The sequence below is a fragment of the Ambystoma mexicanum genome, chromosome 9, assembly GCF_040938575.1.
Source record: "Ambystoma mexicanum isolate Mex_15411 chromosome 9, UKY_AmexF1_1, whole genome shotgun sequence".
In the NCBI taxonomy this organism is placed as follows: domain Eukaryota; kingdom Metazoa; phylum Chordata; class Amphibia; order Caudata; family Ambystomatidae; genus Ambystoma; species Ambystoma mexicanum.
In genome coordinates, this window is record NC_090931.1 from 75,259,005 (window position 1) to 75,283,001 (window position 23,997).

Below are 23,997 nucleotides of genomic sequence, written 5' to 3' on the forward strand. Positions count from 1 at the left end.
AGGGGAAGTGAAAGACAGAAGAAGTAAAGGTATAGAGTAGTTACTGTGACTCAGTGAATGTATGGCAAGGTGTATGCAGGGGAAGTGAAAGACGGAAGAAGTAAAGGTATAGCGAAGTCACTGTGACTCAGTGAATGTATGGTGAGGTGTATGTAGGGGAAGTGAAAGACAGGAGAAGTAAACGTATGGAGAAGTCACTGTGACTCAGTGAATGTATGGTGAGGTGAGTGCAGGTGAAGTGAAAGACAAAAGGAGTTAAGGTATGGAGAAGTAAATGTGACTCAGTGAATGTTAGGTGAGGTGAATGCAGGTGAAGTGAAAGACAAAAGTAGTAAATGTATGGAGAAGTAAATGTGACTCAGTGAATGTATGGCGAGGTGTATGCAGGAGAAGTGAAAGACAGAAGTAGTAAAGGTATGGAGAAGTCACTGTGACTCAGTGAATGTATGGTGAGGTGTATGCAGGGGAAGTGAAAGACAGAAGAAGTAAAAGTATGGAGAAGTCACTGTGACTCAGTGAATGTATGGTGTGGTGAGGGCAGGTAAAGTGACAGGCAGGTGTAGTAAAGGAATGGAGAAGTCAATGTGACTCAGTGAATGTACCGTGATGTGAATGCAAGGGAAGTACAAACGTACGTCCGCCAGGGAGTATCTCTCCTGTACTAGGAAGGGATCAGATCAATAAAACAAGCAGGGTGTTTGGGACAGCCGGGGCATTGCAAACAAATGTCTAGTTGCCTCTAGCTCAATGTAAAGTGAAGTCCAGAAGTCAACAACACAAGCCATACATCTTAAGCTTTCGAAACAAGATGGGTTTAAATCTGTTGTCAGAAACCCACAAGGAAGGTGCAAAATAAATGTCCAGCTTCAAAGCGCCTTTGAACCTTAACTACAGCAACTGAAAACACTTGGCTAGCTGTACTTGTTTTAGAAACTGTAGGAATTTCAAGTAGAAATTCAGATTTATTCCTCAAAGAGCTATTTCTAATTTTCTCAACTAAAAAGGATGTTTATGTAAAATGTCTGCTCTGTATGCTATAAATCTTAATTTTAAATGCATCTTAGCTTCCAGTCGAAACCAGCGTAATTCAGGAAGGAAAATTTTGGCAGACAGATGAATGCGTCATTCATAGCTGTGGCCCCTCACCCATCCCAATATCACGCAAGGGAGAAACGTTACTCACTAAGGCGACCATAGTGACCTTATCCCAGGCAGATACAGAAGGAAATTGACTTGATGTAACTGAAGAGGACGAGAATGAGCAAACTCACTGTTAACACACAAGTGCATGCAATAGACATAAAGCAAATATGCACTCACCATGAAGAAACGCAGACATTATGTTACATATGCATTTATACACAGCGAATATCGCTTGCAACCATAAAGACACGAAGAACATAACATAAGCAATGTATATTCGCTGAAAAGCAACATGAATGATACACATACCTATCTAATTAACATAGAAATGCAACAGTAATGGGCAGCCATCTTTTTTAAAATGGAAGCAGCTGCATGCATTGAAATGAATGAAAGGCCTTGATGCTTCACAGAAGCTTGAACGGCTGAATTTAATGTAATACAGACCTGTGTGGGGCACTGACAAATAGCTGCGCAGACCCTGCCAATGTTACTGAGGAATTGGGGACGGTTCGAATGGTTCGGTAGAGAACGCAAGATCATTATTCCCATGTCACGAGGCATTTTTCTCTAAGATTAATTAAAGAACAACCAGCCTTTGGAGACTAGGTGTAGAGTAAATATAAGCTAAAACCTTCTTATGGAACAGATCGACTAAGTCTCTATTGGACAGAGAAGTAATAACATGTGCACTCATAATGGCTACAATCTCTGTAAATACAGGGTTAAATAATTCAGAACATGGTCCCCTCACATGGGATCCATAATTCGAGAACACTGTCTATTCTTTAGCCCCAGACCCAGATAGGCACTTTCTTCGACTCCTCACATATTCTCAGAATTGAGGCGCTGTTCAAGGCTGACTATAAAGAGGTCCCTCTGGCTCATGGCCCAGGATTAAGAGTATCTTTTTAATTGAATGAAAAACAGCTCCTAAGCCTCTTTTCCTGTACTGCCCTTTGACTCATGTGTTGATGACCTGTCAGTTGCTCATGGTTGGTCAGTAAAATGCCAACCAACGAAAACCCCCAATGCTAGCCCGCCTATTATGTATTATACCAACAAATAGCTTATTGTAGAGATGACATGCATTGACTATTTTCAATTTCGAGGTGGTCTCAGGTGGGGCCATCAGATATGCTATAACCAATGAGAAGACTACCACTGTACCTTCTATCTGTAGTTTATTCCCTCAACCAATCCCTCCAACCCTTAGGTTTTTGTAACCAAGATCACAGCATGATGTCAGTAGTGATATCATTTTCATTTATAAACCCTTGTTTGTATGGAGACATTTGAGAGCTCCAAGATTTGACTGCTTGTGTGCTGTCCCTGCTGGTATGCCGTCCCTGCTTGTATGCCAACCCTGCTTGAATGCCGTCCCTGCTTTATGTGGATTGGTAATAAGGCAGGTTTTGCTTTCACTGTGACTATTTCCGTTGTTGAGTGCAGGATTTCCTGGCCTCTCCTTTCTGCTTAAACTGGGAGTTTCCCCGAGCATATTAACAGAGAGGTGATGAAACTTTCCCTATCCTTTGAGAGCCTGATCCCCGGTTCCCAAATGTTTCTAGATCTAGCCACTTTTCCTTGTTTCATCTTAATCTCTGTGACATTAAAACATATCATTCCAAAAGGCGGAGACCACTTCTACTCCGGGTTGTGTGCTCTTAGTTAACTTGGAGCCTCATTCTTGTTGAATTCGCCAATGTTTTTTTTAGTAGCGTGGCTAGAACAATGAACCTAAATGTGGATTCTCTCGAGTGGACTTCAGCAATGAAACGAACTCTGAGACCCTCATTTCCAGGAGCCCCGTCCGTGCCCAGAGTGGGCAGTTCTGTGGGGTCATGTTTGGACCGATCCCATAAACAACTGAAAGATCATCTCATCCACTTGCATTTTCATGTACCACGCAGTCAGGCGTTGCATCTGACGTGTGCGAGAACACGGCATACATGCCTCGCTATGGAGTCACACGACTCATCATGAGTTTGGAAGCACATGAAAAAAACGGTATCACCTCATGCCTTTTCAGTCCTCCTGATCTTTAATTATTGAGCCCATAAGGGGTGAAACCTCCAGCCTGTGACTGGAGGTATTGAGGGGTGGACTGGCCTATAGAGAACTCAGGAGATTTCCCGGTAGGCCTCTGCACCCTGGGCCTCCCAGTCCACCCCTGGAGGTATCCCCACCAGTGCTGGGGCCTTCACCGGCCTTCGGCTTCAGTACTTCCATTTCTTACTTAGCTCAAGGGGCCTTCAGAATGGGGACTGGCACACGAGTGGCCATTGCAATTCTGTCTGGTAATGTCTCCAAGCTCATAATGACGGCCTGTTTCTAGTTTCAAGGTTTTCAGACCTCACTGGAATAGGAGAAAGTGCGCCTTCAAATTTGGTATTTTGCATAATTCTGTATGAAAAAAAGATAGAAAGATAAACTGGAAACGTTCGGCTCTGAATACTTCATGAACAAGCTGGGACTGGCCTACAAGGAAACAGAGCAGGTTCTGTGGAACCAGGCCCATAGACAAGCTGGGACTGACCTACAAGGAAACAGAGCAGGTTCTCTGGAACCAGGCCCATATAACAGCGAGGACTGGCCTACACGGAAACAGAGCAGGTTCTGTGGAACCATGCCAATAGACCAGCTGGGACTGGCCTACACGGAAACAGAGCAGGTTCTGTGGAACCAGGCCCATAGACCAGCTGAGACTGGCCTACAAGGAAACAGAGCAGGTTCTCTGGAACCAGGCTCATTGAACAGCGAGGACTGGCCTACACGGAAACAGAGCAGGTTCTGTGGAACCAGGCCCATGGACCAGCTGGGACTGGCCTACAAGGAAACAGAGCAGGTTCTGTGGAACCAGGCCAATAGCCCAGCAGGGACTGGCCTACACGAAACAGAGCAGGTTCTGTTGAACCAGGCCATAGACCAGTTGGGACTGGCCTACCTGGAAACGGAGCACGTTCTGTCGTACCAGGCCGATAGACCACCGTGGGCCTCGTTTGTGGGACTCCGAGGGGCAGGTTGATAAATTACATTACTGTGTAACTGTTCATTTTGAGCAATATTTTTGGTCCAATGTTTTTTAAAGGGCATCATGTGATACAACTTTTTTCAACAATGTTCCCTCCGCGTAAACAGTTTGAAGCAAACAATCACAAAAGTGTCCCACTGTCTTTTTAGTGCGTTCTCCTATTGTGTGTGGTAGTGCGACCCTATTTATGAATACATTTTAAATCATAGGACCTGTGGCCCAACCTTGTGGATCCCCACAACAAGCCTTGCGCAGCCCTCAGAAGCCACCCATTAGCCTGTGCTGCGCTGCATCAAACTGCCGTCCGTCCTCCAGGCACACAACACTCACTTCAAGGAGTAGATTCATGTTCTTACTTCCAGCCTGAAATCACTCTGGGCTTTAAATGAGAAGAGCATTTATGCCTAACTCTGGCTGCCTTCTAATTATCAGGACCAGCCTGTGATCTGAGCTCCAGTAAAGTAGTGCAGACTTCACGGAGGGGAAACTGGGCTAATTGGCTCAGCCTCTGCCTTGCGGAACCAGCGATTTCACATCAATCCCGCCTAACCTGGAACAGCGCTGCTCCCCTGGGTTCCGTGACTTCCAACACGAAGCTCCCCCACATGTATGTAGGCGTCCGGTCCCATACATGTGCAATGGCATGGTGAATGTTAGGGCGCGCGCCACTCCCGATCCTTGGCATGCACTTGCGCAGTGCAGCGCACACAGTGGGGATATCACTGGACTCTCAGCACGCATGCACCATGTCCCTCAAACCTAGAGTTACCGCATGCATGCAGCGACCCCACAAGCCTTCTCGGCTGAATGTGGAGCCGGATCACGTGTGGAATAGTTCTTTTGATGCAAAGAAGACCGCCCCCTCCATCCGGCTCTTCAAGAAGGACCTGAAGACCTCACTCTGCAAAGAACATCTCGCCACCTCTGATTGCTCCACTAGGCCCTTCCCCCCTCTGGCGTTCCCCCTTCCCTGCTTCCTCTACCCATCCTAACTCTTCTGCCACCCCTGCACCCTACTGGTGAACCCCTGGGTGTGTCCCCTTTGTGCAGCGCTCTGTTGCTTCCCTGTCCATACATGGCTACCTGGGCTTCGTTGCAGCCCCTCTTGCGAGCCCATTCTGCTCGTAATCTCTAGCATACACTAATGTCCACCCCAGGGTACTCAGCACCACTTCACTGATTCTTTAAAGTGCAGTTGGGGCTGCCCAAACCTGCGCTGAGCATTATAAGATTTGTCTTGAGGAACCACCTGTGCAGGGCGATACAGTTATTTATTTATTTATTTATTTATTTATTTATTTGGCAATTTTTATAACGCACCCAACCCAAAGGCATCTGGGCCTCTGTATCGTGTTTTTCCACTCCAGAATAATGAAAGCATCAGTTGCAAATGCCTCCATAGAAATGTTTTTACCTGCCACCAGGAACACACACAACATTTTTTATAGTCTGAGCTTGCTTGGAAGAGAGCTGAGCGAGATGGGTGCTTTCTTCAGAAATATGTCTGCAACCTTCCTTCATAGGTCCTAATCCCAACAGGAGCACCTGAACCCTGTTTCCTTCCGAGGTTGATAAGTGGGATACAAATAGCACTTGTTATTAAAGTGCTTGGAAGTGGGAGGAATCTGACAGGAGATGTCCTACACTAATGAGTATTATTATTATTTTTATTTCCAAAAGTATATAAGTTAATGCCTATGTTTTGGCTTAATTTCACGCAGCACCCCACAATGATTGCGCGCGTCCCCTAAATTGTCACTGGCCTAGAAGCCAGCACAGTTGGGCAGGCCTCTGTCCCTAAATCAGGGGCTAGGTGCTTGCACACATGTGTGCATTCCTGTCAAGGAGCAGCACAGCATTTTATAGAGAGTAATGTGATGTTGCGATGACATCATAAAAGCATCTGGAACATGATTGGCCAGTAGTTTTTGTACAGCGTCTAACAGTTGTGCAGCAAAAAGTGCTCTGAAACACTTCACTTGTGTATAAAGGTTGTACAAATAAACAATTACAATTACAAGTAGCAAGACTGATGCAGGTTAATTATCCTGATTCAGCCCCAGTCCAACACACTTTAACCAGTGGATCCACGTTTTCACACTAGGCGTTTAGAACAGTTATGGAAGCTGAAAACATTGTAAAGGCTTCTTCAGGTTAGACAATGGGGGCAAGGTCATACTGCAGCTGCCTGGATGGCACCTTGCCTGGGAGACGCATCAGAAGGTCCCCGTCACCAGAGCTGTCACTCCAGCATATAATGAGCAGCAAGTGCACCCAAAACGTAGTGTGTAGGACCCATGGCTACTCATCACACTGACCGCGGGCATTGGACTAGGCATTTGCGGTTGCTTAATGACCGCTTGGCTTCCAGAACCCTCAGGGGTCTCCAAAGAGTCATTATGTGCCGGGAAGGGCCTTCCGGTGTCTGCGCTCGCTCCCCTAAATAGAATACAGCGCTGGGCCCTGCTGAAGTTGATCGTTTAGGCGAAACATGTTCATCTCGCAGGGGATACAGACCAGCAGGTCCCATTGGGGGGTGCTGAGCATAGTTTCCTGGTGGACACGCAGAAGAAAAAAGAGTTTAGGTTTTAAAACGGAGGCGTACGAGGCAAGCATCGCCAATTCAATTCAGCCTTTTTTCCACTAGCGGGAATGCAGTTCTCAGAAGAGAATATTACCCTTGAAACCAAGAACACGGAGGAGGGAAAAATATTGAATATTGATATTGTATTAGCGTCAAACCCATTGACACGCCGTGCACAATGCAGGGTGTGCCTGGGGAGGACACGTGGCCCTTACATTTTCCCTACTTCTGTTTCATCAAAGTCTGCTTTGTGTTACTATCCTCCATAAAACATACCTTTCTTTTCTATTATTTTGCTTATATTGTGTATATTTTGCTGCAATCGCCGCAAATGTGACTATGGTAACTGGCTGGATCTGTGACATTCTACTGCAAAGGCATTGCACAACTTTGTGCCCCGTTGTATTTGTAGTTTTGGCTATATGGTGGTGCTTTAGCCCACCTATCAGCCGAAACTAATGCGTTGGAGTGCAGCTAGGGAGAGATGGCATGTGAGGAGGGACACAGAGCGTTTAGGTGTTATTTGGTTATTTACCCACACATGAAGCCCATGGCCATGCTGATCCTTATGGCCATTGCCACCCACTTCTGGCTACTCCCCGCCCAAACACGCTGTCCTGGGATCTCTTTGAGCTACCTTTATCAAGCCTTAAAATCAAACTTTGCACTCAAAGTCCCTGCCACTGTTTTTTGAAAACCAGTCTTCTATAAACAAATGTTTTTTTTTAGTTCTGTAAACGTGGGACTACTGAGGTAATAAAAATGTTTTAACCTTGTCTGCCTTCACCCGCATGATTTATAAGCAGTAGTCATGACCTTCACTGAGGTCTTGTGAAAAGCAAGCTATGACAAGCCAACACTTTGGGCGGTAGGGGTACCATTTCCCAGCTGCTGCCATTAATGACCAGTTAGTACCATTACGGTAATGCCTGGAAAATGCCTTTTCCATGTCTTCACAAAAGCCAAAACTGTTGGCATTGTCAATATTTGTTATGGGTGGCCAGTATCCCCCAAATCCCTTCACCCAACCCACATACCACTTTTACCTATAGCTCTTTACCCACTTACCCCCTATAGGAAATACTGCAATAAAATGTGGTGCAATTTCCTGCAGTGAGCAGGGTGCGGTGGGATCGGGGTGGCCATCGCAACTGTCTTGGAACTTTGGTTGCCTGGTTTAGGAAATGGTATTGTCAGTTCCAAATGATACAGATTTCCTGCAGAACACATTCTATCCATGCTTTGCCAAAATAGAGTGTCATAAAAACAAAGCAATCCCTCTGCCAATAAGAGCGCCATTCCTTTTCCAGCAAAAGCTCCGGCTGCTCGCAACAGGATCTCCAGTCTCTTACACGAAGATGTCCATCCCTCTTCCAAAAAGGAGTGCCATCCCTCTCATGAGCAGAGTCCCATCCATCTTACCACAGCAGTCGCATCCCAGTTCTAGCGAATAGTTCAATTCGTCTTCCAACAGGAGTCCAATCCCTCTACCATCAAGAGTTCCAACCTTTCCAACACGAGTTCCATCTGTCTGCCAACAAGTGCTCTATTCCTCTTCCATCAAGAGTTCCAGCCTCTCCTAAGAAGAGCCCCAGCCTGGTCCATCAAGAGCTCCAGCCCCTCCTAGCAAGAGATTCAGCCTTTTCCTAGAAGAGATCTCGCCCTCTGCCATGGAAAGTTCCATTCCTCTTCCATTAAGAATTCCAGCCTCGTCTATCAAGAACCCCAGCCTGTTCTACGAAGAGCTCCAGTCCCTCCTGAGGGGAGTGATTAAGAGACAAAAGGAGAGTGTGCACCAAAAGAATTGATAGCAATGTGCCCCACATCCTTTTGGTTCTTTGTCAGAGGTACCAACCCCTAAGGCATCCCTTTAACTCAACATAGCCATGTGGAAAAGAGCTGCCTGCAAGGCCTGGGCCTCTCTGCTTTTTCTAATCAGAACCTCCGACCCCACATGCAGCCCTTTAACCATGCAGCTTGGTTGAGCTTAAGGGCTGCCTGAGGGTTTTGGTGCCTCTAGGGCTAGTCAGGATAACCGGTGCTAGGGAATACTTTTTGAAGACTGCCAGGGCTGCAGCCTGCTTAGTCCTTGCCCACCTAAAGCCCTGATACCCACTGCCTTTGTGTTACTTAAGTAATGTCTCCTGTCATTACCCACCCGCTTCCCTCTCCATTGTACGTGTTATACTTCGGAAGTGCGCGAGAATCCTGGAACCTGCGTGAAACATCCCCTAATATCCAGATAGGAGTGCGTGCCCCCGCTGCTCTTCAGGTGCACCAAAGCCCACATGGGATTGCACTGTGCCAGCAATCACTCGATTACTTTCATGTCCCTCTGCCCGCCAATCAGCTATCCCTCCCCGGTGATTCTCTATGATATTTGACCTTCTTAGTACATTTGACGTGGCTTCCCCTTAGTCTCTCCCCTCCCGCCATCTAATTCCGGCACGCCTTGGAATTGCATTCGACCTCTGTTTCTATGTCCCGTTTTATTTTATTTTGTGTCCCTGTTTTGTTCCCTGTTTCGTAATGCGGCTCACGTAGAACAGGATACGTTAGAGCGCAGGAACATAGGAGTGGTAGGGGGCGCTGTAGACCAGGAAGAGGAAAACACGGTAGACCTAGAAATAGGACAGCCAAAGGATTTCACAGGCTGAGAAATAAGTGCGATTGCCACCTTAGGAAAGGAATATTACACAGCATTGCTACACCCATTCGAGTAAACACACGTGCCAGAAGGTGTTGAAGTGATCATACAGCAGGCTGCCCTGATGGGCGCCCTGTGTTGTGGTGACCGTACAGCAGGCTGCCCCTATGGGCGCCCTCAGTGAGGGGAGTAGTGCCTTTGTGCAGAGCCAGGTTTTGTTAGGTTATGTTAAAGGTTCTTGTACCGCGCACTGTTGCCACCTGCGTGGTCTCTTGGCGCTCTGGCGGAAATGCAGAGAGGGTGGCGGGCCTGTGAGTGGGATTGAGCGGGAGAAGGGCAAGAGAGCTGTGATGCGCTGTTGGCAGCTTCAGTTCGGAGAAGCCGGTCACTGAGCGCCGGTGCGTTTTCGGTTGGTAGCCGCCATATGGGGTTGAGGTGAGCTTGTGCATGGTTGCTTTTGAAGTCATATTCTGAAGGTCATGAGATTGGGTCCCAGTCTGAGAGCAGCGAGGCACTATGCAAGCGTCGGCCCCGCACGTGAAGTGTTTTTCCTCCTTGACCTTCTGAAGTGTTTCTAAGTCGGTGTACGTATCCTTATTGACTGCAAGCAGTCCTCCTCCATCTCTCCATGAGGCTCTCTTTCCTGACCCACCCTGATCCCATCATAGCTTTTCTATTCGGTCATCGCGTCTCCCTTTTCTGGCCGCGGGTTACGTTTCTATCCTTCTCCCTCTCTTTTCCCTTATCGTACCTTCGCCAGGCTGGCTTTTCTTGTATCTTATAGTTAAAGTGATTAAGGACACCCAGTTCACTGTGCAATGCTTGCGAAATCAAGGCCAGCTGCACAGATCCCAAACTCCTGCTATCAATGGGCTTGATCATGGCTTAGGCCCCTTATTATGTGAAACGCAGTTCGAGATAGCCAGATCCGTGTGCAAATTAACTGCCCTGCCAGGGTTCCCTCGCAAAGCAGCATTTATGCTTCAGTTAATGGGCTGCCCGCGCGGATACTGAGGTGAATTTCTGGGGTGAATCACTGGCAGTCATTCTGAGCCGAGTAGGGATTCAAATCAAAGCTTTTGTCAACCAAGGGGGCCTAATTATTGCTAACGATATCTCATTTACCCGCTAAAAAGGACTAGGAACTACATTTAAGAAATCACTGCTGGCCTACCGTGCCATCTTTCATAGAGCCGGATATCTGTTCGACATTGGCTTTAGCCCAACCATCTATATAGCAATCACCGTCCGATTCACAGGGTGTACATATCGGGCCGAGTCTAGGCAGGCCCGAGCAAAGCGAGGGCGTTGGAGAGGGCTGTGCGACGTTACCAGCCATTTACACCCCACCCCTCTCCCAACAAGGGGGTGATAGTTATTCGCACTCCGGGGTTTGTCCGGGGTGTAAATAGTGGAATTTTCTTCCGGCAGATGGGCGCTGATATTGCGCGACGGCATTCTCTCTCGAAAAAAAAAAGATGGTTCTCCCAAAGGAAAAGGGGCTAAGCAACTTTGAGATCTGATGCCGATCATAGCCTGGGTCTAAGGTGCCTTTTTTACTGTTTCAGAATAAGTCTTCTCTAGTACACCCTTTATAGTCAGGGTTGAGGGCAAGCTTTTTAACATTGTGTGAAGAATGGTAAGGGCGTCCATTTTACCCATATATAATTAAGTGTTGACTTTATTTTCAATAATGAAAGTTTAAGAAATCTTGAGATGGGTCATTTGTCTGCCAGATGGAACCACCTTGCACTGAGCACATCTGCAAATCCTAAGGACTTTTCAACGGTGATAGTGTTCAGACTGAACTCTCTGCCATCAGAGTTTTCCACACAGGTAGTGTTTACTGATCATATTAAACATGTATATAAAGACTTGTATTTAATAAACCATGGGGATCTGACAGAGCAATTGTATTGAGATCCCTGACACCGTCATGGGCAGTGGAAAGGACTGTGAGTGACAGTGGTGGAATGCCATCTGACAGGGCAGAATCTCCCAAGTCTTTATGGTTTTTATGAACATAAAATGACGTGGGTAATTCTGTTCCTGAAAGGGGGATCTGCTAATTAGACCCCCTCTTTCAAAACGTTATTTAGCAAAATGATAGTGCACACAGGTGCCCTGCTGTATGTAGCCTGTCTACCGACATCTACAGCACCAGCTGTGCAGTGGCAGAGAACAGATGAAGAGATCATCTGCACAACTCTGACAGAGGTTCGGACACTAGGACACTGCAGGCAGAGGGGCATTTGAACTGTCTGCACCTCTGACCAAGATTTAGTTTTATTTGTCTACTTAGAATCGCAGCACGCAGGCATCTAGGCACACACACAGGACATAAAGAGATAACAAACATCCCAAAAAGAGATATATTAAAATGATTGTGGAATCTGGACAGTACGGTGCACTTACATTTGTAAATATAAGCTATGACGGCTCTGGCATGGTGACTGCTACAACCACACAACCATAAAGTGACAGCAATTTGATATCACACCAGTGTCTGCTCTGTGAGCAGGGCCTAACTATGAGAGTATTGATGGATATTAGCATCTAGGCTGACTGGCTCCACAGCTGTCATGTGAGATAGTAGCCAGGATGCTTTCATTTTCCAGGATGAAGGGTAATACCTTCCACCCAGGACAAAGAATCTTCCCCGGGGAAGTCTCCTGGGAACAGTACTTCAGCGGCATCACTGACAGAACAAAAGTTACCTCCGCACCAGGTTGCTGATCACTGGAGTTCCTTTGGAGGCATTAGGCATGGGAAGGGGCAGAGTTACAGTAGCCAGAGAAGGGTGGTAGATCTCATGAAGGGTCTCACCATCTTGCTTTTTTGTTAGGTGATCCGAGAAGTCAGGCGCCGGTAAATTGTTAATCCCCATTCATATTTGAGGCCCATAGGACTCAATGGGAATGGGGATGACGGAAGCACCAGCACTGTTAATAGCGGTGCCGGTGCTTCCATGAAAGTCTGCGGGCGGGTGCTGTTCTGCCCGCCAGGTCTGACCCCGGCGGGTGGAACGGCACCCGTCCGCAGACTCCTAGTGTGCCGGTTTGGTAACAACGGTGCCGGTAGGCTTACCAGCATCGTTGTTACTGGACCGGCACGCTTGTAATGAGGCCCATAATCTTGAAATTTGACATTGTGCAAGTTAAGCCTGAAAAAACTCCTGCTCATCTACCCAGAGCCAGAACGCTCCTGCTCATCTACCCAGAGCCAGAACGCTCCTGCTCATCTACCCAGAGAGCCATTCTACACCAGACTGCATGTCCTGTGTTTTCTTTGCAGGTGTTGATTTTTTCTAGTGAACTGAATGCATTTTATTGTATTCTAAAAATCTCTATATTTTCATAGAGCTTTGATTAGAACTTCTTGTATTTTAGAACCATTGTACTTGAGTTGTTTGGGTTGCTACTGTTCTCATCTCACACTCCTCCTGAATATCTAGCGTGCTATCTGCCTGTACTTTCCAAAGCGGCAGAGGAATGTTAACCTGTCAGTTTGTGCCAGTTTGACCTTTATGATTGAGGTCACTGCTGGTTTAGAAGTAGTGTGGAGCTGAGTAGGCGGTTTAGCCCCTTCTCAGCCCTGTTCTCCTACAGAGCGGTAGTCATTTCCTCACAGTGACTGTGGTGTGCTGTGCAGGGGAGCTGGGGGTGATAACTCTAATTATGTCAGTTTCCACATATTTACAAAGTTTTGTGATTTTTCTAGACAGACCTAAATATATTAGACCGCACAGTTATCTTATGGTGCAGAAATAACAATGGGGGGGGGGACACCTTGTGCAACACACTTTTTTAATATACATTAAGGTTGTGTACGACCTTCAATTACACCCAGGGCACAAATGCACAAATGAAGAATACACAAGACTCGCTAATGATCGCAGGAGTCTGCCACATGTGGGTTTTCGGGATTTTTTGGATAGTGTCTACCATGATGCCTCCCCATTGGCTATGCTGGCTGGGGAGGCTGATAGTTTCAGTCCAAAATATTTGGAGAGCCAAAGGTTGCAGACTTCTGATTTAAACAGCGCAGTTGTCAGCAAGGAAAGAAGTACATTGCAAGTAAACAATTTTTGGGCAGACTGAATCTTCACAAGTTATATACAAATATAAGTTGGTGAGAGAAGCAAGCCAAACAACTTAATTTATTCCACCCCAAAATTCAAAAAAAGCCAATCAAAGTTTTATTCAAATGTAGACTTTGCAAAGAAACAATGCCTTTGCTGGGTAGGGCAGGCGTTGTTTTGCATGTAACCAAAGCCTTTACTGAGTAGGACAGACATATTTTGCATCAAACTAGTGCATTTACTTTCTGGGGCAGATGTACATTATATCACTAATGACCTCACCCAGCCCATATCTTTATTAATCATACCATTTCCCATTCTTTGCCTTTATCTTTTCTAAGCCTTGTTCACTCTGCATCCTTTTTTAAACCTCACTATAATAATCTATTTCTTATGTAGCGCTACACACCCGTAGGTCTCAGAGCACTGAAGTAACAGAAGACATTATTATCCCCACAGAGTGGTACTCAGTTTATCAACCTTGGAAGGATGAAGGGCTGAGTTGACTCTCCTGGGATTTGAACCTGCCACAGCAGGGTTCACACATATATCAGGGGAGAGTGCTTAGCTCACTGTGCTATCTGACTGGCTATAACTTTTCTCATCTACCTAATCATTATGTTCAGCTCTTTTCATTCTCTCTCTCTCTCTCTCTCTCTATCTCTCTTTTTCTCACTCCATCACTCTTTCACTCTCTCTGTGTCTCCCTCTCCCCCCTCTCTCTAGCGCTTTTCCATTTCTTGTTGTTTCTTTTGTCTCTTTCTTAGTGTGTTCCTTCTCTCATCCTTAATTATCCTAACTGGCTCTAATCAGGCACCTGTGTAATATCTAATCAACCGCTTTTACGATCAACACTCTTTATATATAGTTCATTCATAATTAAGGCTCCTGCTTTTAATGGTATTCACTTATTCAACATTTCTGTCTGTATGTATCCATATTTTGTTTTTTAGTCATGTTATCTGTGTTTAGCTCTGTAAAAGAAATGTGCTACTAGTCTGTTTCTGCATGCATGTAATGAAAAGGGTAGGCTATGCATGCCTGTCATGGGACGCTCACACAACTGGGTTCTTGCCAATCAAGTCTCAAAACGACTTGCTATTGCTGCCGGCCCAAACCTCATCTCTGCAGCCATTTAAGCAATTTGCAAGGGAAATGTAATACTTTGAAGCCTCTCCTTGCGTTACTTGAATCAAGCAAGAGATCTCAATTTCCCTTTTTTTCGGTGTTTACAAGTAAACACTGAAAGCAAGCAGGGTGATTTCCGTCTGCATTTATGTGTAGAAATCAGTAAAATCGGAAAACAGGGAGCCTGTTTATAATGTGCCCTTTTTCCGCGCCCTCCTCTCGTGTCTTACACTCCACTCTCTTGTCCAACTCCTTCAACCACTTATATTTTCCTTGCTCTATTTTCTTACTTAGTATAGCCACTCGTTAGTGCACACCCGCTCCTACTACAATAGACTCTTTACGTTTTCAAGGAAAAACTACATTTAATTTGGGTGCATGGGAGGAATACCGGCCCTGACATGAGGTCATAATATCAAGGGACAGGAATAAGAGTCCAATCTATGGACCCTTCTATTCCCTGCACACCCAGGTACTGAAAACAGTCAAATGTTGCAACTTGTATTCTGTATAAAAAGTTCATGATAGATATAAAGCATAGTGCAAGTACTGATATATTCAAAGCACATTTTATTCTGTTGTAATGCATTGAGGAGGCCAATGAGCGAAGTTCGGTCTCGAGAGCAATTCACACTATGAAAGAATGAAAGCAAAATAGAAAAAGGCAAAGAGCAATAGCATCGCTATCCATCCAAAGTCTGAATGCAGTTCTGTTCTCAAAGAGCCCTCAGAGTAGCCACTGATACTCGTGACAACATGCCCAGGAGTGTACAAGACACTTATTTGGTATAATGGTGAACGAAAGGTGATGTGACGAGCACTGGGTCCCACCAATCAAAGGACACAGTCTATCGCCATAATCCATACTTCTGAACTCATTGTCAGTAATGAGGGAGTATTTAAACTGTTAAAAAAGAAAACAAAAAAAGAAGAATACAAATCAGTTCCCCACCTGGCCTAATTTCTGTCCCCATAACCCTCCTAAATTGACAACGGTGCAGGATCTGTCAATTATCGATAACACGCTATAATCATTATTAAGTACTTCACTCTACAGTAGACAGGGTAGCCTGTGTTCAAAGTACCAATGCCTATCCCTAAATTCCGAAAAGGGTGATATCTGGGGAGGTTCGGAACAGGGCACGTATAAATAAGATCTGAATTGGTCCTCAAAAAGACCCTTTTCCACCCCGAGCAAAAGAAGTCCAGTTACTTTTTGTATCTAAGTTCTCGAGACAGAGTTTCCAGGTTAACAATATACTAAGAAAAACTGGAACATCTTACATCCTGATCCAGTATTGCAGAAGCTAGTTCCTAAACCGCCTATGATGGCATTTAAAAGGGGTTCCAACCAGGGCTCAAGTCCTAAAAATAAAAGTGGGGGACTCATCAACAAATGAATGAGATGTGACACTGCTAGAAATGATCAAATCAAGGTGAAATATGCACATTTCATTCAATTGGTTTTGCAATCATAACCACCCACTTTGCACAGGACGAATGGCATTTGCCTTTCCTGAAATCAACACTCAAACAAAACCAAGAGGATATTTTCTTCTAATAGTGTTTATGAAAACGTTAAAAGGTATGAATGTTTTAAACTCCAAGAACCAATACAAATGTTTTCCCTGGGTCTTGCAGTACCGAAATGGGACAGTTCCCCTTTAGTTGTTTGTTATTCTTCATCCGGTTACATAGTGCAGTGGTGAAGTGTCCCGACGACGTAGTTTCATCCCCGAGGTCGGCTTTAATTCATACATTCAAAGAGGACATTCAATGTTTCTCATTTTTGCTGGGGGGGACTGAGTCCACCCTCTGAATAAAGTGGGGGGACTCCGTCCCCCCGCGTGTACCCTCGACTTGAGCCCTGGTTCCAACTTGAAAGACAAACTGGTGCGGGCCGAGAGAAGGAAAGGCAAATGCTTATGAGTAGACAAAAGAAGGGGACAAATCCATGTCCCTCATGTGGTCACTGCAAAGGCATCTTGAAGGGTAAGACGATTTCCCGCCCGCACACTGGTCAGAAAATTCTGCTTCGTGATTTTGCTACCTGTTTGACACCTGGGGTTGTATGTATGATCAAATGCCCGTGTGGACTTCTATATGTGGGCCAAATGGCTAGACCCGTAAAAGAAAGATGGACAGAATACTAGTTTAATGTGAGATGCAAAAACACCAAGGGCCGCATTACGACCCTGGCACTAATGGTTTAACGGCGCCGTAAAGAGCGTTGGCGCCGTTAAACCATTAGCGCCTGATTACAAGGTCCCTTAGCGGGTTGGAGGCTTTAACGCCTGCTTTTGGCAGGCGTTAAAATCCAACCCGCTAAGGGACCTTGGAGCTAATTACGGCAACCGTAATTTACGGTGCCGTAATTAGCGCTTTCCCCATCCCCATTATGCCCTATCGGGCAAAATGGGAATGGGGAAGGGCAAATGGTGAATGGGGAATTATCGTCCCCGCCAACCTTGTGATGGGGGCGGTAATTCCGCCATCCACCATGCCGGAGACCTGCATGGACCATGGTGCTAATAGTACCATGGTCCAGCGCCTGGGTCGTAATGAGGCCACAAATCCCTGTTGGCTGAACACCTTGAGGACTGCATGAATACACCTAAGATCCTTTACCATGGAGACATCTGTTCAAAGATATATGGGAAATAAGTTGATATTAGATAGGAAAATGTGTATATGGTACAATTTAAGAGTGTTTTTCTAATGACCTTTACTGATGCTCAGGCCATATTGAATAGATTGATGCTAAGGAAATGTTGTGAGGTACATGTTGGACCAAGAGTGGTATTTTTTATGCACAGTCCACCTTATGTACACTTTAATGTTGGCGATTGTGTTGCCTTTTTTTACGTTAGTCTTAGCTTCAAATTGGCATGTTTTTAGACGCATTGATCCATATAGAGTTGAGGTTATCGCTCACGCATTGGTGAATATAGCATATCCCTCTAGGAACTGGATCTCCCATAAACCTATACGCCGTTTGCAACACACTTAGGACGTCATGAACGTGTGCTGGAACTTGATCCTCATTGCTGTGTTTTTATTTGGCACCCATTTTAAGAGTATGCCTGCAAGTTCTAGTGTGAAAACGGGTCTCACTAAACAGCCAGGATTGGTTTTATAAAAACCTGATTCATAATTCTAGGGTGAGTTTTTATATCCGAAATCAATTGAGATTATGATATTTTACTGGATCTTTGATGCATATATGTATTGCTTTTTTGTTATCATACAATATAATAAAAGGCCAGATGTATGTTGGTCCGATGCCGTCATGCGCAGTAGAGACTGCCCGCTTCGCCTGTTGTCACCGCTAGATGGAGCTGTTGCTTTAGGAAACATACTTTGGGCCGTGTAAACAGGCTTTCACACTAGTATTATAATAAAATTGCTAACTTAAATAAAAGCAAGGACTGCAACAATGTGATCCTTAGGTCCCGGTGGCAGGTGGCAACAATGCCCTGTGAAGGGAGTTGAATTTCCAGCTGGTAGGGGGCCTTCATCAGACACACATGCACTATCACAATCAGCACAGCTTTCCAGGCATCCTGGCAGAGCAAGCAGAGAGGCCATAGATTGTATGTGTAGGGGGTCTTCAATCACCTAGGCAGGTTTGAGGCTCACTGAGCACCTTAACAGAGAGCAAGTAGCGCTCTGAAGACCTTTATTTCACATCCCGCCCGATGTCGAGTGTAAAAAGGACCTTCCTAAATTAGCACAAGCTCCTAGAAGTAACTCAATCCACGACGTGGGCACTACAAACAAAATCTGGTGTTCCCACTGCAGATCCTAGGTTTGGATGCGTAGTAACTCTACATAAATGCTATCATTGATGTGTGTGCATGCATTGCAGTTTTCCACGAAATACTGACTGAACTGTCCCCCCCACCCTCTTTTTATTTTTTCGCAGTTCCTCCGGATGATCCTGTGATTTTGGGGGGCCCCATTATAAGCCTCAGGTCTGGAGACCACTTGAATCTGACCTGCCATGCAGATAACGCCAAGCCAGCAGCTTCCATCATGTGGCTACGCAAGGGGGAGGTCCTGAACGGCGCCACCTACTCCAAGGTGAGGACAGTCATGTGACCTGTGTGTTCGCCACCTGACCTGATTTACAAGAAATGTAAGCAACACAATACTCTCCTCTAGTAAAGCACCAAGGGAGTGTCTGTTGTGTATTCTAAACCAGGGGGCCTGCAACCTCCGTCTCTCCTGATATTTTAGACTACAACTCCCATCAGTCCCAGCAGCATAGTCAATCGAGAGGACTCATGGGAGACTTAGTGCAAGAAGAAGGTGGAGAGATGTCCAGATAGGACAAAAATGACTGTAAATGGAAAAACAGAGAGTAAACTGGTTAATGGCAACCACGCTGACACAAAGAGTCTTCAGAGCCTCCCCTGGGTGTAAAATTGCACCTGCCAATGTTAGAACCCATTCCCTATGGTAATGAATTATAATTGGACATTCCAATGTCTCTAAAGACAACAGTCTCTGCAATTCCTGGAGTCGATGGACACATGTACAGGATTGGTTGAAACATGTAATAACGTTTAATAGAAAACATTACTTGTGATGTTTTATGACCATTTTTCTACATAGAACCACATTGTGAATTAGAGGCAATTTCTATTAAAACATCTTGAAACAGACATACCTGTAATCCTTAATTTCCAAATTAAAATGCAGAGAATGAAGACCATATAAAACAGTCATGTTATTATATAAACATGCACAAATGAAAGACATACTTACATTAACCAGGCAACGCCTTGGAGCTATCAAGAATTTAAATTAAATGAATTAAGTATTCTAATAATTGATAGGATCCAAGTATCTACCATACAAGAAATTCCAGCATAGAACAGGGATTTCCTATCATGCTAATATAAATATTCTATGGGGAGTAAGGTGCGCGTGTCCATTCAAGAAATTACTTCAGCTGTGGCTTTGTACGTCCGGTCTGAACATAATTCACTTTTCATTCATGATTTTTGTGCCATCCCAAAAAAAGCATTGCCAAAGAATCGCAGCTCAGAATAGAAGAATGGGAAGGGAGGGGCTTGAGGGAGAATGAAAATAAAACCGGGCAAAACAGTAAGAGTCAGAAGAACGGAAGAAAAGTGTAGGAAGAATAAGTCAGGACCGTTGGGTTTCTGGAGGGTAGAGAATTGATGGGAAATGGGATTGGAGAAATTTAGAGGAATTGAAATGAAAAATTGAGTCGGAAGGAAATTTAAGCTATAAGAGAAAGTAAAAATTAGTAAATTATTAACAAGAATTCAGTCACCTAGGTTGGTAAACAGTAGTAATATATCAGTTAAAATCCTCATTCAAATTGATTTTGGGATTCTCAAAACTTTGGATGAGGAATAACATTCAGCATTCCACATGGAGAATTCTAAACAAATTATGAAATGCAATTGTGTGTGGCTCATGCCTTCCCCAGGAGATTCCAATCTCCCTCTGCAATGACTAACTTTCTGTGACACAGAAAACTCACTCAAAAACTGCTCAACCACAAAAAACATCTCTTGACTTTGACAGTCGCCTGGGGTAGGATCCAGCCTCATCATGGGAACATGTTACGACATGTCATTTGGCTAGCCAGTGCATGGTAAGAAAGACGCATCACCAAAGATTAAAAACTGTGAAATCTCTTGTACCGCAGCAGCCACCAAACGAAAGCAATGCATGGATGTGTCGCTCTGTGCCCGCTGTGCGAATCCGCTGACAGCGGCACAGAGCAGTTCAGGGAATCACCTCAGAATGGAGAGCTCCACAACTCCACCTCAGAACGGAGAGCTCCACAACTCTGTGGCGTAGACCTGTAGGACTAGGAGGGCTTTGCAGAGCCTCTGAAGGGAACCGGGGGCCAGTCATTCATCTTTGCAATGGGTTGCCAAGCAACGGTCAGCGAAAGCAAATATGGTGGCTTTGTACTGATTTTCAATGTCAGGCAGGTCGTGCCAGAGAGTAAGGGAACTCTCCTTCACTGCTATCATATCCTGGGCATTTGTCCATCTTTGTACCATCATACTTGCTCATTCTCTTTGCCCCGTTCCTATCCAACCCAGTAAGGTTCAGAATGAGACATGTCTTATTGTTGGCATAAATAGGCCGCAGATTTATTTTCCAAAACCTGCTTCCCCCTTTTCTGAACGAAGTCCACAGTAGGCCCAAATCCCGCAACACTTTGTGTCTGAGCCCCGCCTTCCCTTGCAGGTGTTCCTGGGCTGGGGGAGTTCCGTTTATTTGGGTGAAGCTGATCCCTCTTTGCTACCACCAGACGGCCCAGCCGCTTAGGCACCCTAGAAGCGCTGGTCCCGAGAAGAGCGTAGAACCTTCCGGCTTTCCGACGGTTCATTCGGAGTCTGTATCTTGCCACTGGTCGCCAAAACACTGCCTCGCCGTTCCGCTACGTCAATGGCCAGGCCTCAGCATACCACTGTTTTATGCAGGGTGGGTTTAAAACGAAAATAAGTCCTCCGGTGCAGCGGGTGTCCTTCTGCTCGAGGCTGGATACTCCTGCAGCAGTACGCACGCCGGCTTATATGCCGCTTGGCACACCCCTTTCTTTTGTTGCCCGTCATGAGCTTTCACCTCAGTTTGGTGCGCTTACCCCAACCCTCCCCCTTACCAAGGGGCGAGGGAGGAGGACCGTGCCCAAGTTATCTGGGTGGCTCCTCCATCTTTTTCAGTCATCACCTCCATAGATGCTTGTGAGTTAAGATGCACGATCCATTTCGCCTAAGCTTATGCTATCTCTTTTATTTCGCCATAATGTATGTTATGCTACGTCACCTGCGTAGTAGTCTCAGAGCACGGGTCTTGACTGGACGTTGGCGTGTGAGGGGGGAATTTAACCTCTCATCCATCAACAAGTCATGAAACCACTTTAGCGACAGTACGTGCAGGCAGTGGACTATACCGGCTGGTAACAGCCTGCCAACCTGAGTTAGCATGTCTGAGCAAAGACATGGCCTGTAGCGAGGGCCAGGGCACTGTTCCTTCCTTGTACTGCCCCCCGCCCTCACGGCAGTAGCAGCTAGGGAGCTGATGGTGTAGAGGTCCCCCATGACTGAAAAACAAGAATTTTCTAATAGCAAATGATGGCCTTCAAGAAACAAGAAAGAGGAGGGTAGAAGCCCTTTTATTTTTTCATCATAATTACATGCGCATCTATACTACCACAAGCAGACACCCCCACACACTCCTTGATTACACGTGCATACCAACTACCACAAGCAGACACCCTCACACACTCCTTGAATACACGTGCATACCAACTACCACAAGCAGACACCCCCACACACCCCTTGAATACAAGCGCATCTCTACTACCACAAGCAGACACCCCCACACACTCCTTGATTACACGCGCATCCCTACTACCACAAGCAGACACCCTCACACACTCCTTGTTTACACGTGCATCCCTACTACCACAAGCAGACACCCCCACATCCATTGATTACATGTGCATCCCTACTAACACAAGCAGACACCCCCACAAACTCCTTGATTACACGTGCATCCGTACTACCACAAGCAGGCATGCCAACACACTCCTTGATTACACATGCATCCCTACTACCACAAGCAGACACCCTCACACACTCCTTGATTACACGTGAATCCCTACTACCACAAGAGACACCCCCACACACTCCTTGATTACACGTGCATCCCTACTACCACAAGCAGGCACCCCACACACTCCTTGATTACACGTGCATCCCTACTACCACAAGCAGGCACCCCACACACTCCTTGATTACATGTGCATCCCTACTACCACAAGCAGACCCCCCACACACTCCTTGATTACATGTGCATCCCTACTACCACAAGCAGGCACCCCACACACTCCTTGATAACACATGCATCCCTACTACCACAAGCAGACACCCCCACATCCATTGATTACATGTGCATCCCTACTAACACAAGTAGACACCCCCACAAACTCCTTGATTACACGTGCATCCGTACTACCACAAGCAGGCATGCCAACACACTCCTTGATTACACATGCATCCCTACTACCACAAGCAGACACCCCCACACACTCCTTGATTACACGTGAATCCCTACTACCACAAGAGACACCCCCACACACTCCTTGATTACACGTGCATCCCTACTACCACAAGCAGGCACCCTCACACACTCCTTGATTACACGTGCATCCCTACTACCACAAGCAGGCACCCCACACACTCCTTGATTACACGTGTATCCCTACTACCACAAGCAGACCCCCCCACACACTCCTTGATTACACGTGCATCCCTACTACCACAAGCAGACACCCCACACACTCCTTGATAACACATGCATCCCTACTACCACAAGCAGACACCCCCACATCCATTGATTACATGTGCATCCCTACTAACACAAGCAGACACCCCCACAAACTCCTTGATTACACGTGCATCCATACTACCACAAGCAGGCATGCCAACACACTCCTTGATTACACATGCATCCCTACTACCACAAGCAGACACCCCCACACACTCCTTGATTACATGTGAATCCCTACTACCAGAAGAGACACCCCCACACACTTCTTGATTACACGTGCATCCCTACTACCACAAGCAGACCCCCCACACACTCCTTGATTACACGTGCATCCCTACTACCACAAGCAGGCATCCCACACACTCCTTGATGGTTCCATGTAATAATGTCGCCACAAAAATCTCGCCATGCAAAAATATCACCAAAAAATTGCTGGTTTTTTTGTGGCGACATTATTGCATGGAACATGTGGGGGACACCCCCGGAACCCCCAAATTTTATTATTTTTTTTTATTATTTTTTTACATTCTTTTTTTTTTTTGCCCCTGTCCCCATATATATGGTCACCTAAATAATATCGCCACAACATTTTCCCGGCGATATTATTTACGGCGACCATATATATGGCGATATTATTACCTGATACCTCCTTGATTACACATGCATTCCTACTACCACAAGCAGACACCCCCACACACTACTTGATTACACGTGAATACCTACTACCACAAGAGACACCCCCACACACTCCTTGATTACACGGACATTCCTACTACCACAAGCAGAAACCCCACATACTCCTTGATTACACGTGCATCCCTACTACCACAAGCAGACACCGCCACACACTCCTTGATTGCACGTGCATCCCTACTACCACAAGCAGACACCCCCACACACTCCTTGATTACACGCGCATCCCTACTACCACAAGCAGACACCCCACACACTCCTTGATTACATGCGCATTCCTACTACCACAAGCAGACACCCCCACAAACCTTGATTACACACGCATTCCCACTACCACAAGCAGAAACCCCACATACTCC

At 45.9% G+C, this 23,997-nt stretch overlaps 1 protein-coding gene across 1 annotated transcript in view; it reads left to right on the forward strand.

The window, feature by feature from the left end:
- Positions 1-23,997, forward strand: part of KIRREL3 (kirre like nephrin family adhesion molecule 3) — a 961,667-nt gene that overhangs the window by 326,058 nt on the left and 611,612 nt on the right. The window contains exon 3 of the mRNA XM_069613887.1: positions 18,543-18,700. Coding sequence (XP_069469988.1) covers positions 18,543-18,700 — 158 coding nt within the window. The remainder of the gene's footprint in view (positions 1-18,542; positions 18,701-23,997) is intronic.